Source organism: Physella acuta, unplaced genomic scaffold, assembly GCF_028476545.2.
Source record: "Physella acuta isolate Inbredline_101_S28 unplaced genomic scaffold, ASM2847654v3 ptg000123l, whole genome shotgun sequence".
In the NCBI taxonomy this organism is placed as follows: domain Eukaryota; kingdom Metazoa; phylum Mollusca; class Gastropoda; family Physidae; genus Physella; species Physella acuta.
In genome coordinates, this window is record NW_026731642.1 from 337,501 (window position 1) to 352,500 (window position 15,000).

General features: G+C 37.8%; 2 protein-coding genes across 2 annotated transcripts in view; both read right to left on the reverse strand.

The window, feature by feature from the left end:
* Positions 1-5,012: 5,012 nt before the first annotated feature.
* LOC131934929 (uncharacterized) lies at positions 5,013-11,726 on the reverse strand. Its single transcript, XM_059291197.1, has 4 exons — positions 11,239-11,726; positions 7,377-8,717; positions 6,094-6,249; positions 5,013-5,652 (listed from the first exon to the last, which is right to left on the reverse strand). Exons 2-4 carry the CDS (start codon positions 8,699-8,701, stop codon positions 5,070-5,072), a joined length of 2,064 nt encoding a protein of 687 aa, XP_059147180.1. The 5' UTR covers positions 8,702-8,717; positions 11,239-11,726; the 3' UTR covers positions 5,013-5,069.
* Positions 11,727-12,665: 939 nt separating this feature from the next.
* LOC131934930 (uncharacterized) overlaps positions 12,666-15,000 on the reverse strand; it is a 10,062-nt gene continuing 7,727 nt past the window's right edge. The window contains exon 5 of the mRNA XM_059291198.1: positions 12,666-13,901. Coding sequence (XP_059147181.1) covers positions 13,238-13,901 — 664 coding nt within the window. The 3' untranslated portion in view covers positions 12,666-13,237. The remainder of the gene's footprint in view (positions 13,902-15,000) is intronic.

Genomic DNA, 15,000 nt, shown 5'->3' on the forward strand with positions numbered 1-15,000 from the left:
TACAAATACAAATACAAATACAAATACAAATACAAATACAAATACAAATACAAATACAAAAATACAAACAAAAACAAATACAAAAACAAAACGAAAACGAAAACGAAAAGAAAAACACAAAACCAAATCCAAATCCAAGCGCAAACATAAACGCAAACACAAATTAAAACCCAAACACAAAGAAACACGAACGCACAGGAAAAAAGCAAACACAAACGCAAATACAATTAATAGAAATACAAACTCAAACCTAATCGTAAACAATCACTCAAAATAATACAAATAAACCCAAACATAAACGCAAACTTAAATGGAAACATAATCGGAAAGTGCTCACAGTCTAGCCCGTGGCGCCAAATTGCACCATGCTTGGGCCCCAGCTTAGAAAACGACTATAATACCCCAATTTATTCATAGTCTTTTGCACTCACTTAAACGAACGTAGGCACCATAGCGAACAAAGGAAGGCCCTGGGCCTCATATAACACCCTTTCCGGATTCAATTCAGTTAAATATTATAGTAACCTTTCTTATCCATAGTCTATCGGATTGTTTAAAACGAAATTGTGCACAGCATAACCCAGGGCGCCAAATGCACTCTGTCGGGGGGGGGGGGGGGGAGGCGGACGCGCCTGATTCAATTTAGTGAACGACTATTATATCCCAAGCTATTCCGCAAACGGAAAGATAGAAGTAAACATAGAGAACATTTCAGAGCTGGCTTCCAAACTGTAATTGCTTTTAAAAAATTAGTACACATTAGGTTCAGTGTATAAAAAAATAAAAGGCAGTATTTACAATATCTGTGTTTTTCTTACCACATTTGACTTGATCAATTCACGCTAATTATGTAATTATTTCTTTCCCAACACCAAAACAAAGTAATAAAAACAAATTTTGCCCCCGCGATGTAATGATTTTTAAAAGGGAATTAATTGTGTTTTCCTAATTTGTCAAGGGACATAATGAGTGCTAAAGGACTACACGTAAATAATTTTCAGACACAATAAGATTTTTCGTGAAGGGGGGTACATTTTCTTTAATTTTGTGTAATGCATATGCCGTCAATTAACACTATGGCAATCAGGTATCATTTTTTCCCCTATTCCTTTGTAATCACGGGTCCGCTGGCTGTGGGCGGTCACATACAGAATTCAACTTTATTTACTATGTTCTCTTCATGTCATATGCAAAATTACCAGCACCAACAAAGGCGTTGCACCTTTGATGTTACCCCTACAGCGAGAGCCTTTGAGAGGAGCGACCCGGATTACTATTCGGGTGGCTTAATCAAATCTTGGACCCTACCCTTCACAGATGCAGCCGAGTCGACAACCATCACTATCGATCGATCGGAAGAAAGTGGATCAGATCTCTTCGACAATAAATCAACATCAAAAGTAGTGATGCAAGTTACCATCAAATCCAATGGCCTGCAAAAATCTTCCCGGTCACATACTACGCAATCTAATCAACCCACATCAGATTCTGCTGCTGAACTACGGACGAGCAGATACATGGTATTTCTCGTCAGACCAGTTCAATGTATCAGATCTGTACAAAACCACCAAATAACATGGACCCTATACACTGGAGTTTTCTATACACCAGCTGGGATACAGACTGACATCCAATTAATCATCTTTTGATGTCAGACACAGGCTTGAAAAGCTGGTTCCAAATGGTTCCAGAGAGCATATTTTTCAACCAAACTAAATATATTACATTTGTGAAATAAGTACAAAACAACTTCCCGTTTTATTAAGGCTAGGAATATTCAAACAAATGATTAATAGTAATATAATAGTAATTTAGCAAACCCTTATTTTTAATATGGATTAGTAGAGTCATGGTGTTATGGTGATTGGGGATGTTATATTATTTAGTAGGCTATACACAATTTAATGTATTTTATTATGTAAAACACATTTTTGTAGCTTTCATTCTTTTGCTCTCCCTTGCCACTTCAGTTCATTTAAAGGTGTGGTTGAAATCGTTTGTTTTTTTTTCAAAAATATTTGAACGGTTTATTTTCAAATAAAAAATATGAAAATGAGAGTAATCGATAGTTCCCAAACAGCTTTAAGTTTTTAAAGTGTAATTATAATTTTATTGCTTGCCATATTTTTACAAACTTTAATTTAACTTGTTTTCTCGAAACGCCCAAGCTAAATTATGGGAACCTCTGACTAACCTGGTTCAAGACATAAAGACAATGCAACATGACATTAAATTTGACTTAATAAGTTGCCTAGTTAAAGTTTTATGAATTAATTAAAATTGTGTCCAAATTAGTAGGCTGTCTCATCAAACTATTCCGCACTATTAACCTCGCGTCATTAAAAAAACGTTTTAGTAACAGGCTTTTATGTAATAATGCAATGAAAAGTAGAAAATAAATTATTCATTACTTTTCAAAAAAGTATAAAGAAAAGCATGGTTCTCTTCCTAATTATTAGTAAAGGTATTTTATTTTCTTTTTGTATAATTTATTTTCTACTTTTTAGTGCATTATTACATAAAAGCTTGTTATTATCACGTTTTTGTTATAAAAATAAAATTTAGTTTGATTACATTGACTTTTGATTCCTATTAATCCTCTGTTACTGTCGACAAATATCCAATTAATCTACTTTTGATCTCACACAGAGTAACATTCAATTAATCGAGTATCAATATCAGCGTCTGATTGGGAGGTACTCAATGCTCACCTGTTTTGATTTATATTTTATATCTCTCACTCGCACAAAGTCACGTTTACATAACAGATTCAATAAACAAGGTAATCAAAAATTTATTATGGATTTGCATCTAGAAATCATAACGTTCATACAATTTATAATATAATAAAATGTCCTTGGAAGCTTAAGAAATGAGAAGTCCAAATAATACAGACAAAGAAGAAAACTAATAAGTTTTTAAAAGTTTACAAAATGTCATGGTACAAGTAACAGTAAAATGTCGTTTCGAACAAACTAGTTATGTAGTTGCAGGTAGAGTAGAGTTAATCTGCTTATGTGACCTCGGCGGACGTTTCAGATGGTGACCAGAAAGATGCGCAACTGAAAAAAGCGCAACGGAAAAAAGCGCAAACAGAAATTTGCGCACACAGTAAAATGCGCGAATGGAAATTTGCGAACACAGGAAAATGCGCTAATAGAAAAATGCGCACACAGAAAAATGCGCAAATAAGAAAATTATGCACACAGAAAATGACAAACCGATTTTCGTCAATTATGAATGTGACAATGTGTGTATATATATATGTGTGTATGCGTGTGTTTAAGCTTGCATAGACGTATATATTTCATTCTCATTCCTCTATATTTAAATTAAAAATGCCACCGTTCTTCCTAAAATGCATAGAAACATTAATTGCTATTAATTATTCCGATCATACATACATAGATGCTGTTGAAGGTGCTTCGACCATAGATGATTGGCACACGCGTTGTTTGACAACAGCATAGGGTTTAACACAGCCAATGTAAAAATGACTAGGCGTGGTTTGCAGGACTACGCCTACACCCACAGCTATAACGATCGTCTACTGATCGGCGAGCGGACTGAGCGACCCCTCAACACGCCTGCCTGTCTGTCTGTCTTTCCGTGCGTCCTTCAGTCCACCCATCTCTCTCTCTCTCTATTTTTCTACAGTTATAAAAAACAGTGTGGGGGAGGGAGCTGGGAGGGGGGGTGTGGAATAGAAAATGAGAGTACAAAGGAAGAGTTTGTTAACTTTATGCGTACCTAGGCCAAAATCACGAGTCTTGCAGATGGGTGATTATTTAGCAGTACAAACAACTCCCCCTCCCCCCAAGAATTGCATCACAGACTGCGGTCTTTGGTACACTGAAGCCGCGAATTAGTGGATGGTTACCTCATCCTATTTTTTTCTGATGAAAGCCTCTATAACTTCAGTTTTGTGTGTGTGTGTGTTTGTGTGTGTGTGTGTGTGTGTATGGGGTGTGGTGGGGATGGGGTCGCGGAGTACACTTTGATTTTTTAACATTTCGGGTTAGATAAAAGGGAGATAATAGAGTAAATCTTCGCGGTCACGATTGCGCAAGCTATCTCCCCTACATAAAAATCTTTTGTTAACGATAAGAAAATATTCCCACGTTTTCTTTAACTTGCTTTCGCGTCTTTCCAATCAAATCTTGCGATCGAAATTTCGGGTACTTCCCAGTTAGATAGCGCGCTGAAATTTTCAGGGAAGCTTTATTTCCGATGACCATAGAATAATCAATTGTTATTATTACTAAATTGATCCATGGAAACTTTTTATTGATCATTTTAGACCGCTATATAATTGTAAAAAAAACGTGGGGGGAAAAGGGACATAACCCAGTAATTGTAATTTGATGAAAATAAGGTTCGGTACTTTCCCTCTTTTTGCTTACTGAGTAGTTATCACGCGGTGTTTGTGTACAAACAACCAGAACGTAACAACTGCTGGCCAGTATGGGGGAGACGATATGGTCGAGTGGTTGGGCACACGATTGCTAACCCACTAGACACGGATTCAAGGCACGTGTTTTTTACGAGTTGTCTTCGTTTACCCACAAAAAAAAGTGAATGCGAAAAGATAAAATCGATAGCAAGATTTTAAAGCAAACAAACAGACAAAGACTAAAAAGTAGAAAATAATTATCATTAAAAAAGTTTTTAAAAACCCACGTTTTCTGATTGAACTAAAAAGTAGAAAATAAATGCTATACATCACAATAATGCAAGCGATCACTCTACTATAAGCGATGAAAAACGTGGGGCGCCGTGATTTTCTTACAGTTTCTAAAACTGTTGACTCTCTACAAGCTCCCTAATAAAACTCAATAGTATTATCTAATCAATAGTAATATAACTTTTACATCTTATATTAACAATGACCGATAAAAAACTTTTACTTCGGCGCCCCACGTTTTTCATCGCTTATAGTAGAGTGGTCGCTTGCATTATTGTGATGTATAGCATTTATTTTCTACTTTTTAGTTCAATCAGAAAACGTGGGTTTTTAAAACTTTTTTAATGATAATTATTTTTCTCCTCTGGTTGTTTGAGCACTTATTTCAGACTTCTAAGTGGTCTAGTCTTGCAAGCAGTCCAATGCGGACCATAGCGTTTTCTTCAATCAACGTGATTACAGCCTGGTAGATGGCGCCGCTGGGATCGGCTGAGATGATGATGTTATATCTCGTCCTGCCCTGGGCGTCAGGTCGTATCTCTCTCAACTCAATGACTTTATCCAGGTACAGATCGGCGTAAGGGTTCCTTGTCATAGTGCTGATGGACCGGTTAATCTTCGCTATCACTCGCTGGCCTAGAAAATGTACGAAATTTCTACTCAACTTGAACACCGAAGTAATGTTACAGGCGCAGTAATCAATGGGGATCAGCGCGTGCTGGCACGTGCGTCCTTCTGGAATCTCTTTGAACAAGCTGATCCTAGGCTGGGTGAGACTTCCTTTCCCGGCCTCTGCTTTAAAGTACAGCAGGTCAATCAAAGTCTCGTAGACGTCCGTGTGGGTCGTCAGACGATGTTGGTTGGTTTTCACAACTTCCATCAGCTGCGGGTATTTGGTATGGAACCAGGGTGGGAACACGAGGAACATTAAAGGCATTCGATTTTCTAGCATGCCATAGTAAGTCGTCCTGTTGAAGAAAAAAATGTGTAATAAAACTTTTAAAAACGAAATAGCTATGCTTTTAGAAAGCATACAAAAGTTTTAATAACAAGCTTTTCTGTAAAAATATACTAACAAGGAGAAAACAAATGATTAAAAAATATTATAATTAACTGTTATTTAAATAACTGATAAGAAAAGCGCGAGGCCACTGCTGACACCCTGAGGAACTCTAAATATATGACGCCCCACCTGTCAGTGTTACCCTACCCCAGTTACACACCCACCGAGTATCATGACTATTAACGCCCCACTGAGAGACGCAATCTCTCGCTCCCAATGACACAACCACCGAGAAAAGTGACAGAAAACGCCCCCCTGAGTAACACCCCTCTAATTGACACCCCACCGATGACACCCCACCGAGTGACGCCACTATCATAAAAGAACATTTAACTTGCAACCTTACCTTACACTTCCACGCTTCGGCCCGTGGTCACTGAAGAAGACAAGCACCGTGTTGTTTAGAACTTTCTTGTCCACCAAAGTTTGTAAAAATTGGAAATAATGTTCATCAATTGCGCTTGCTTTATTCTCATAGTCATGCGTGGACCGTGTACTCAAACTGGTGAAATACAAATGAACATTGATTTTGTCAAATTCAATTTATATCGACGAGTTGAAATAAAACTAAATGAACATTGATTTTGTCAAATTTAATTTATATCGACGAGTTGAAATAAAACTAAATGAACATTGATTTTGTCAAATTTAATTAATATCGACGAGTTGCAATAAAACTGAAATTAACATTGATTTTGTCAAATTTAATTTATATCGACGAGTTGAAATAAAACTAAAATGAACATTCATTTTGTCAAATTTAATGTATATCGACGAGTTGCAATAAAACTGAAATGAACATTGATTTTGTCAAATTTAATTTATATCGAGAAGTTGAAATAAAACTAAATGAACATTGATTTTGTCAAATTTAATTTATATCGACGTGTTGATCTAGAATTTATCACTAGTCCTAATTTTAACGATAATTAGAATCGAATATTTTTGTTTGCTTTTTAATTCATCCTAAATACTCTAAGTCTTTTGCAGTGAGATATCTGTGTAACATATTTTGTCTCCGACAATATATCCATGATATATTTTGCCCTTATATATTTGGTCCTGTTATATTTTGTGCATGAAATATTTTGTCTGAGATATGATACTTTTTTTCCTGGTGTATTTTGTCCTGTCACCCTGTGATAGTAAATTAAGCGCTTGGTCGGGTCGGTAAACTGTAAAGCTCCGAGTTCAAGCCCCCGGTTGATGGGGCACAATAGCTGGGAAAAGCAACCCATCAAGGAAAGACAACTCCACAATCAACTGCTGCCTCCTCGTTTGTTCTCTGATGGAAGCAGGCTATGGAAGCTTATCCAGAAAGAAAAGCAGGCTGAAATCGGAGTTATCGGTAAGTATGGTGCGTAACAAAATGACACGTTGTACATAATAGACATGAAAAGCTGGTTTCAAATGGTTCCAAATTTTTGTTGCCAGAAAGCAAATTCTCCAACCAAAATAGAATATTTTGTAACATTTGTGTACTAAGTACGAAATTACTTCCGGTTTCATTAAGGGTAGAAATAGTCAAAGAAAAATTACTAAAACTATAGTAGAAATTTAGCAAACACTTTTAGCTCACACATACAGGTTAAAATATATTTCGTCAAGGTACGTAGCGTTGTTACTCACCTGTACAGAAAGTACGGCTCTGTTTTGGAGTTGTTGAACAAAGTCGCTAGCTGGACCCAGTAGTCGGTCAGAAGGCGAATCTCTGGGATGTCACCGATACAGTTGCTGTTGTTTCTCATCAAACTGTCGGTCTCAGAGTCTAGGATTACCTCCCGCAAGTAATAATCAACCGGTGGTTTTTCCCAACCGTATTTTGAATAGTGAAATCCGGTTACTTCTACTCTATCTAAAAACATTCCGGTTCTGTAACCGGCTTTACGGTAAGCACTCCAAAGAAAAGCATCGTTTACTATATCAAGAGGCCTCAAATCTGAATACCCAAGATTAGCTAGCGATTCTTCATTCATTCCGGTAAGTAGACCAACCACGTTAGGGAACGTGTTGTGGCCGAATTTATTATGTTTGTACAACTCAACAGCTTTCATAGTTTCTAGAAGAAAGTTTCTCGTCTTCGGCATGGCACGCTGGAAATTGTTTTTGGATATGGCATCAATCCCCACCATCATGACGCTCAAAGTTTCTTTGGGTGCGTGGAGCTCAACGTGTGCCTCATACTTGGCTTTTAATTCAGACTCGAGGTTCGGTTTTTTACGGATAAATGTCAAGTACGATCTGGATATAACATCGTCGGTGTTATTGTAACACTCAACAACGACATAGCTGTGGGTGACGTTGATGGAGTTTGTAAAAATAGGGCCGGTGAAAACGGTTTGCATTTCTTTGTCGAAAACGTCCCGAACCCTAGCCTGATACTGGCAATATTTGAAGGTAGATCTGAGGTATGGGATGCTCCGGATTTTGGTGTGGTTGACGGTTATCGTGTCGCCTTGTGCGTAGACCAGATGTGGCGTCTGATTAGAGCAGTCGATGGTTGGGAATTTTTTGCTGAATCTCTTCAGGATTTTGTTGAAAGGGTCAAAGGTTGGGAAGTCGCAACCCGTGTTGGTTTGGTTGACGATGGGTCCAGACTGGGGGATATTCGATGCAAACGTTGATTGATTAGACTGGGATCCTGTGGATAAACTTCCATCGTTTACTCGTTGAGCTGGTTTCTGCCTTTTTGATTCAGGGTTCACGGAGATTGCTTGAGTCAGCTGACTCGCGTTGGACGAACCTTCTAAACCAGATGACCGTTGTCCGGTTTGCGAAGTTAAATTTTGATTTATCAACACGTCAGATGGCCGTATTTGGGAACTTGTTTTCGGAACGTCGGAATCCTTTTTAGATTTCATGGGGCCCAACTTGGAACAGCTGACGTAGACATTAGAAGTTATAAAAATGAGACCGAGCCAGAAAAATGGCGATTTAAAAAATTGTTTTGTCATTGTAGCGGCTTGGTACCTGCATGTATTAAAAAATAACCAATAAAGGTCATTTTACTATTTTACCTCAATTTAATTCAAAGTACAACGTATCAGAAACATGATATAGTCAATCTTTTATTAGAGATTAATTTGTAGACATACACTTTTTCTTAATCCCTCTCCCTCTCCCTCTCTTTCTCTCTCTCTCTCTATTTCTCTCTTTCTCTCTCTCTCTCTTTCTCTCTCCTTCTCTCTCTTTCTCTATTTGTATGGATATATATATATATATATATATATATATATATATATATATATATATATATATATATATATATATATATATATATATATATATATATATATACGGTTATGCGATGGTTGTTTTTATGTATCCGTTTGTTCTTTTAAAAAATGTAACTTAGAATCATTATTTTCTCTTATCGGAAGGACCGTTTGATCAGACTCAAGCTCCGATATTGCATTAATATTAAGGTGGTATTAAAGACAACAATTGTAGTGTATAACATTTGAAACTGCAGTGACTGTATATAGCACGTAAGATAAGCAACAAAATGTTGTCATATCAATTACAGGTTTTCGTGAAGATCGGATTATAATGACCAATAAAAGCATGATGTCAACTGCTTTCGGTCGATAGAGCGACACCATAAAACATTAACTGATAGTTTTCGGTCGATACAGCGACCTATAAAACTGTAGCTGACAGTTGTTTTTGGAATATAGGGCGACCAATCAAACCATAACTTAGACAATGTGTGGGTCAATGACAGACACCCTGTGCTATTGAAGGGTCTGACACTGACGGTTTAACGAGTAAGTGAGGTATTGCCGTGACAAGCTGGTCTCAGATAAGAAGGTTTAGCTGACTGAGTAAATGACGTGGTTTGTCTGTAGAGAAGGTAAGCGGTTGTACGGATATTTGTCTGCTTAGTGGGCTTGTCTAGTCACCTTGTCCAGTCACCTTGTCCAGTCACCTATTCAAGGTCAACTTGACTTCAACACAAGACTTTAAACACGCACCCTTACAATGGGAAGATGGGATAGGGTGATATTAGGCATATATATATATATATATATATATATATATATATATATATATATATATATATATATATATATATATATATATATATAAGAAAAAATATGGTGCCATAGTGTACTCGACCACTGGATGATTGTACATTTGATATCTAAGCACACAGGAAAGCCAGACGTTGCCCAGGCATCAGCCCCCCCCCCCTTTCTCCACACATCTGATAGACCCGAGGAACAAGACGTTACCTACTCTCTCTCTCTTTATATATATACTAGTGTACCCGTACCCGCGCGTTGCCGCGGGGATAGAAGTAAGTCTGACGTAATATATAAGTCGGGTTTCATCAATGCGTTACCAATTGTATGTTCTTAAACGCGAAACCTTTTTTTTCTAAAACTGAGTAATTTAAATGTAAACAATGCCTGCGCTTGGATCATAATTATCGGGACACGGGTTTACCTACACTACTGCGTGTAAACCTTGACTGTACGTTAATCACTCGGCGAAATAATGAGGTAGAAAACACTTCGGTGATCACCCATGTGTCAAGGACGTAGAGGGGCGCTCTCGGGAGCCCCCACTTACACTACCGCAGAAGTGCTAACATCGTGCTCCATCGTGCTCCTAGAATACCCCAGAGTGCCAAATAGCATCCTGTTAACAATGATGCAGATTGCGTCAATCGCTAAAGTGACACAAAAGAACAGATTTTTTCTTTAACACCTAAAAAAATAAATTATTTGACGTGTTTTAAATATCAGCGTGAATAATGCAATATGTTAGTGTTACTAATGGTCTATTATTAGATGCTCGATTTCAGTTTCTGATTGGATCGTCTAAAAATAGATGAGCATTGCATCATTCGCAAAGTGACAAAATAATAATCTAACCTTGGTTAATTTTTCTGGTTATTAAAACAAAACGTATTACATGGCCCTCAGCGGCCTATGTGAGCCTTTGGGGGCCGAAACCGAAATTTTTGTTAGCAGCCAAATTGCACGCCTGATTCAATTTAGTGAGCTACTGTAACGCCCCATCTTATCCATTGTTTTTCACACCGAACGTTAAAGAGCAGGGCGCCAAATCGCTTCCTGCCGGGGGCTGCCCATGCAAAATTAAATCCTCTCCCCCACGATCGGATGAACGGTGTCAAACCGCAATCGACATTTATTTTTATATACCATATATAGAGAAAAAAAATCGCGCCCTGCCGGGACCCACCCATGCGATTTTTAAAAAACGTTTTCATAGAAACTTCCCCAGAAATAATCTAAAAAAACTTCCCAAAGTTTCACGGCGATGTGATGAGAGTTATAGTAATGCATAAAAGACAAATAAACAAGCAAACAAACACACACAAATACAGTGCCTTTATATATAAATATGATCATTATATATTTTAAGACATTTAATTATTAATTTCTGACGTAATCAAATGGAAGCTTTTTCTAGCTAATCTGAAATAAATACTGAAGCTAAAATTTTGCTACTATCGACATACCTGCATCACTATACAGTGCCCTGATAGTAGTGTTATGTCACTCCGCGTCACACTTCGTCACACCGCGTCCCAAGGGTCATCGACAGATGATTGGAGCTTGGGACACCTAACACAAGAAACGGAATGGCTGCTATGTCGGACAGCAAGACTGTCAAACATGCGATGGAGACTGATGACAGTTGACCAGGTGATATGTCAGCTATTCCTGTCATTAGTTGCCTGTGTCTGTTTGCAAGGTGACTTAATTAGGGTGATGAGGAGTGCTAATTGCTTGATATTCCTTTCGTTCTAAATGTATGTGTTGGTGGGTACTGGCGAGCTAACAACCGCAAGTAGGTCCGTCATTAAAATAATTGGCTCCTTATTCTTATTTCTCATTTTGTCTGACATCCTTTTATAGGAATTTTTCCGTTTTTTTTCAAAATGTATTTGTGTATATGTATATGTGTATATGTATATGACGAATGGTGTCTGTCTAAGGGTGAGTGTTTGAGTAGGAGGGGGGTACTCATTTGGGGGTTATTGACCCAACACCACAAGAAAGATATGAAAATGTTTTTTTTTTTCAATATAGTAACATACGTTGTAATATGGTGACAAGCTTGTCCAGTCACCTTGTCCAGTCAACTTGTCCAGTCACCCTGTCCAGTCAACGTTGCAAAAAAATGCCTGAGGAAAACGGTTTGGTTGAGAAGGGGGGATTGGGTAAAAGAATTAAATACATCTAGAAGAAAAAAAAATTGAATAAATATATAAATGCGCATACACATACCTACAAGTATATATATATATATATATATATATATATATATATATATATATATATATATATATATATATATATATATATATATATATATATATATATATACATCATTAGGTGCCGCAGCGAGTGACACCCGATCTCGCTAAGCCACTGGGGATGGCAACTCGGGGTAAAGACATGGGCAAATAATATGTGTATAATAGTGCGGAAAATGAGTGCTTTATCCATTCATGTGTTTTATTTGAATCGGAAATAGTTTAAATTACTACTATTACTCAAAATTTGACAGAGAATTAGATCTTTTACTCACATAGGCAATTATCTATCTGAAACAGTACTCAAGTTATAGGCTTTTGAAGAAATGAAAGTATAATAAGTTCCATTTCCTGTTACCAGAAATCACTGAAAAGTTGAAACAAAACTACACATTTCATATTATACTTATATATGAAATTTCATCAACATAGCTGTAACGGTACTCAAGTTATCGTGTTCACAGACATACATACACACACACACATACATACACACACACAGACATACGGAAAGAGTTGCAAATCACAGTTCTTCCGCCTGATTACGCATAGAATGCCGAAATTTTGATAAATCTGCATATATAATTTTTTCTGATTAAAATAAGTCCCCTATACTCCTTATACGATGTAGTATTGAGGTGTAACACGATGAAAACTGTCAAAGTCGCATGTGATTTGTGTGCAGGATTACAATTCTTCCTCTATACTCTGTATAAGAGAGGGTAAATACTAGTAGATCAATAAAACATTAAGAAATAAATAATTAATACATAATAAATAAATAATAAATCAACAATTGTAAACAGTTAATAAACAACCATCATTTAATAAAATATAAATACGCAATCAAGAAAGTATCAATAAATTATTAACTATTAAGTAAAGCTATGAATATTTCAGCGGCAATCAATTTAAACTCTAACCCAGTTTATATTTTAATCTTGTTCCGAGTGAATCAAATCTTGGGCGTGTGCGCTGTTGACTCGGGCGCTTGTTGAGGAAACTGATTAAAGTTGTAAATCTCACCCTTTGGCACCTGGGATACACAGGAAGCGACAGGAACGATAACCTACTTCACCACTGTGGTAAATGTAGTATCGATAGCACCGACTGTGGCCGTGAAATGGTATTTTACACGAAATTTAAACCAAATTTCACGAGTGTTAGAATACATTGTTTTGTTAAAAAAATTGTAAATTCAAGAAGAATTTGATTGTTTTGTTACAGAGGGGTCGCAGTAACAAAACGGTCGTAACTTGGGGTCTTCGATACACTCGGCCTGACCCCTGTAGAGGTTGAGTCTCGTGACGTCACCCTCCACGGTCGTGACGTTGTCCCTGTGCTGGTTCAGCACGCCCTCGTAGACGGCGCTGTTGGGATGTGACGTCACTGTCACCTGGTACCGTCTGGTCTGCGGGGTTTCTGAGACCATCTCCATGACGGAAGTGACTTGAGACAACGTCAGCGTTTTACACAACGTCTTAAGTTTCTCTGGAATGTACTTGTTGACCCGAGCCATCAAGGCCAAGCCGAGATATTGTCCTAAACTAGAGCTCACGTTTGTTTTAGAAAAACTGTTGCAGACGCAGTACTCTAGTGGAATCAGCGCGTGCTGGCACGTGCGTCCTTCTGGAATCTCTTTGAACAAGCTGATCCTAGGTTGGGTGAGACTTCCTTTCCCGGTCTCTGCTTTAAAGTACAGCAGGTCAATCAAAGTCTCGTAGACGTCCGTGTGGGTCGTCAGACGATGTTGGTTGGTTTTCACAACTTCCATCAGCTGCGGGTATTTGGTATGGAACCAGGGCGGGAACACGAGAAACATGTAAGGCATTCGGCCTTCTAGCATTCCATTGTAAGTTGACCTATTCATGAATAAAGTAAAGGGTAACCAGTAAGTAAAACACTAATACTTTAACAATCGGATATTAAGATTGTATTAAGTTTAATTGCTCCACCACATTTAATGTCGAATGTCGGCGAGGTCAAATGTTAGAACGTACGAACACTAGCACGAAAGTCTCGAGTTTGAAAGGTAAATCACTACTCCCAGAGGTAAGTCACTACTCTCAGATGTAAGTCACTACTCCACCAGAGGTAAGTCTCTTCTCCACCAGAGGTAAGTCTCTTCTCCACCAGAGGTAAGTCACTACTCCCAGATGTAAGTCACTACACCACCAGAGGTAAGTTACTACTTCACCAGAGGTAAGTCTCTACTCCACCAGAGGTAAGTCACTACTTCACCAGAGTTAAGTCACTACTCCACCAGAGGTAAGCTACTACTCTACCAGAGGTAAGTCAATATAATTTTTTTAGTATTTTGTATTTAATATCTATATCTAAATTTATAATTATGTTAATTTTTCTAACATTTATCTCCCACTTAATTCCCCAAATTTTTCTAGGACACTTTAAAAATGTGTGTACCCCATTAGAGATGTTTTGACTACTTTAGAAGTACCTCTTGATATTTTTAATTTCCAGAGTTATCGCTCTTGTGTGTGCTGAAGTGACAAAAAGACCATGTGCTTTGTTAAGATTTACGTCACTTAAGCGTTCAAGTGCAAAGTAAACGTCGCAACTGATAACAGCGAAGTGTGACAGACGGTGCACGACAGACGGTGCATGACAGACGATACATGACAGACGTTGCACGACAGATGATGTACAACAGGCAATATGCGACAGACGTAGTACTACAGACGGTGTACGACAGACGTAGTATGCGACAGACGTAGTATGCGACAGACGTAGTACGACAGACGTAGAATGACAGACGTAGTACGACAGACGTAGTACGACAGACGTAGAACGACAGACGTAGTACAACAAACGTAGAATGACAGACGTAGAACGACAGATGTAGTACGACAGATAGAATTACTGATGTAGTACGACAGACGTAGTATGCGACAGACGTAGTATGCGACAGACGTAGTACGACAGACGTAGAATGACAGACGG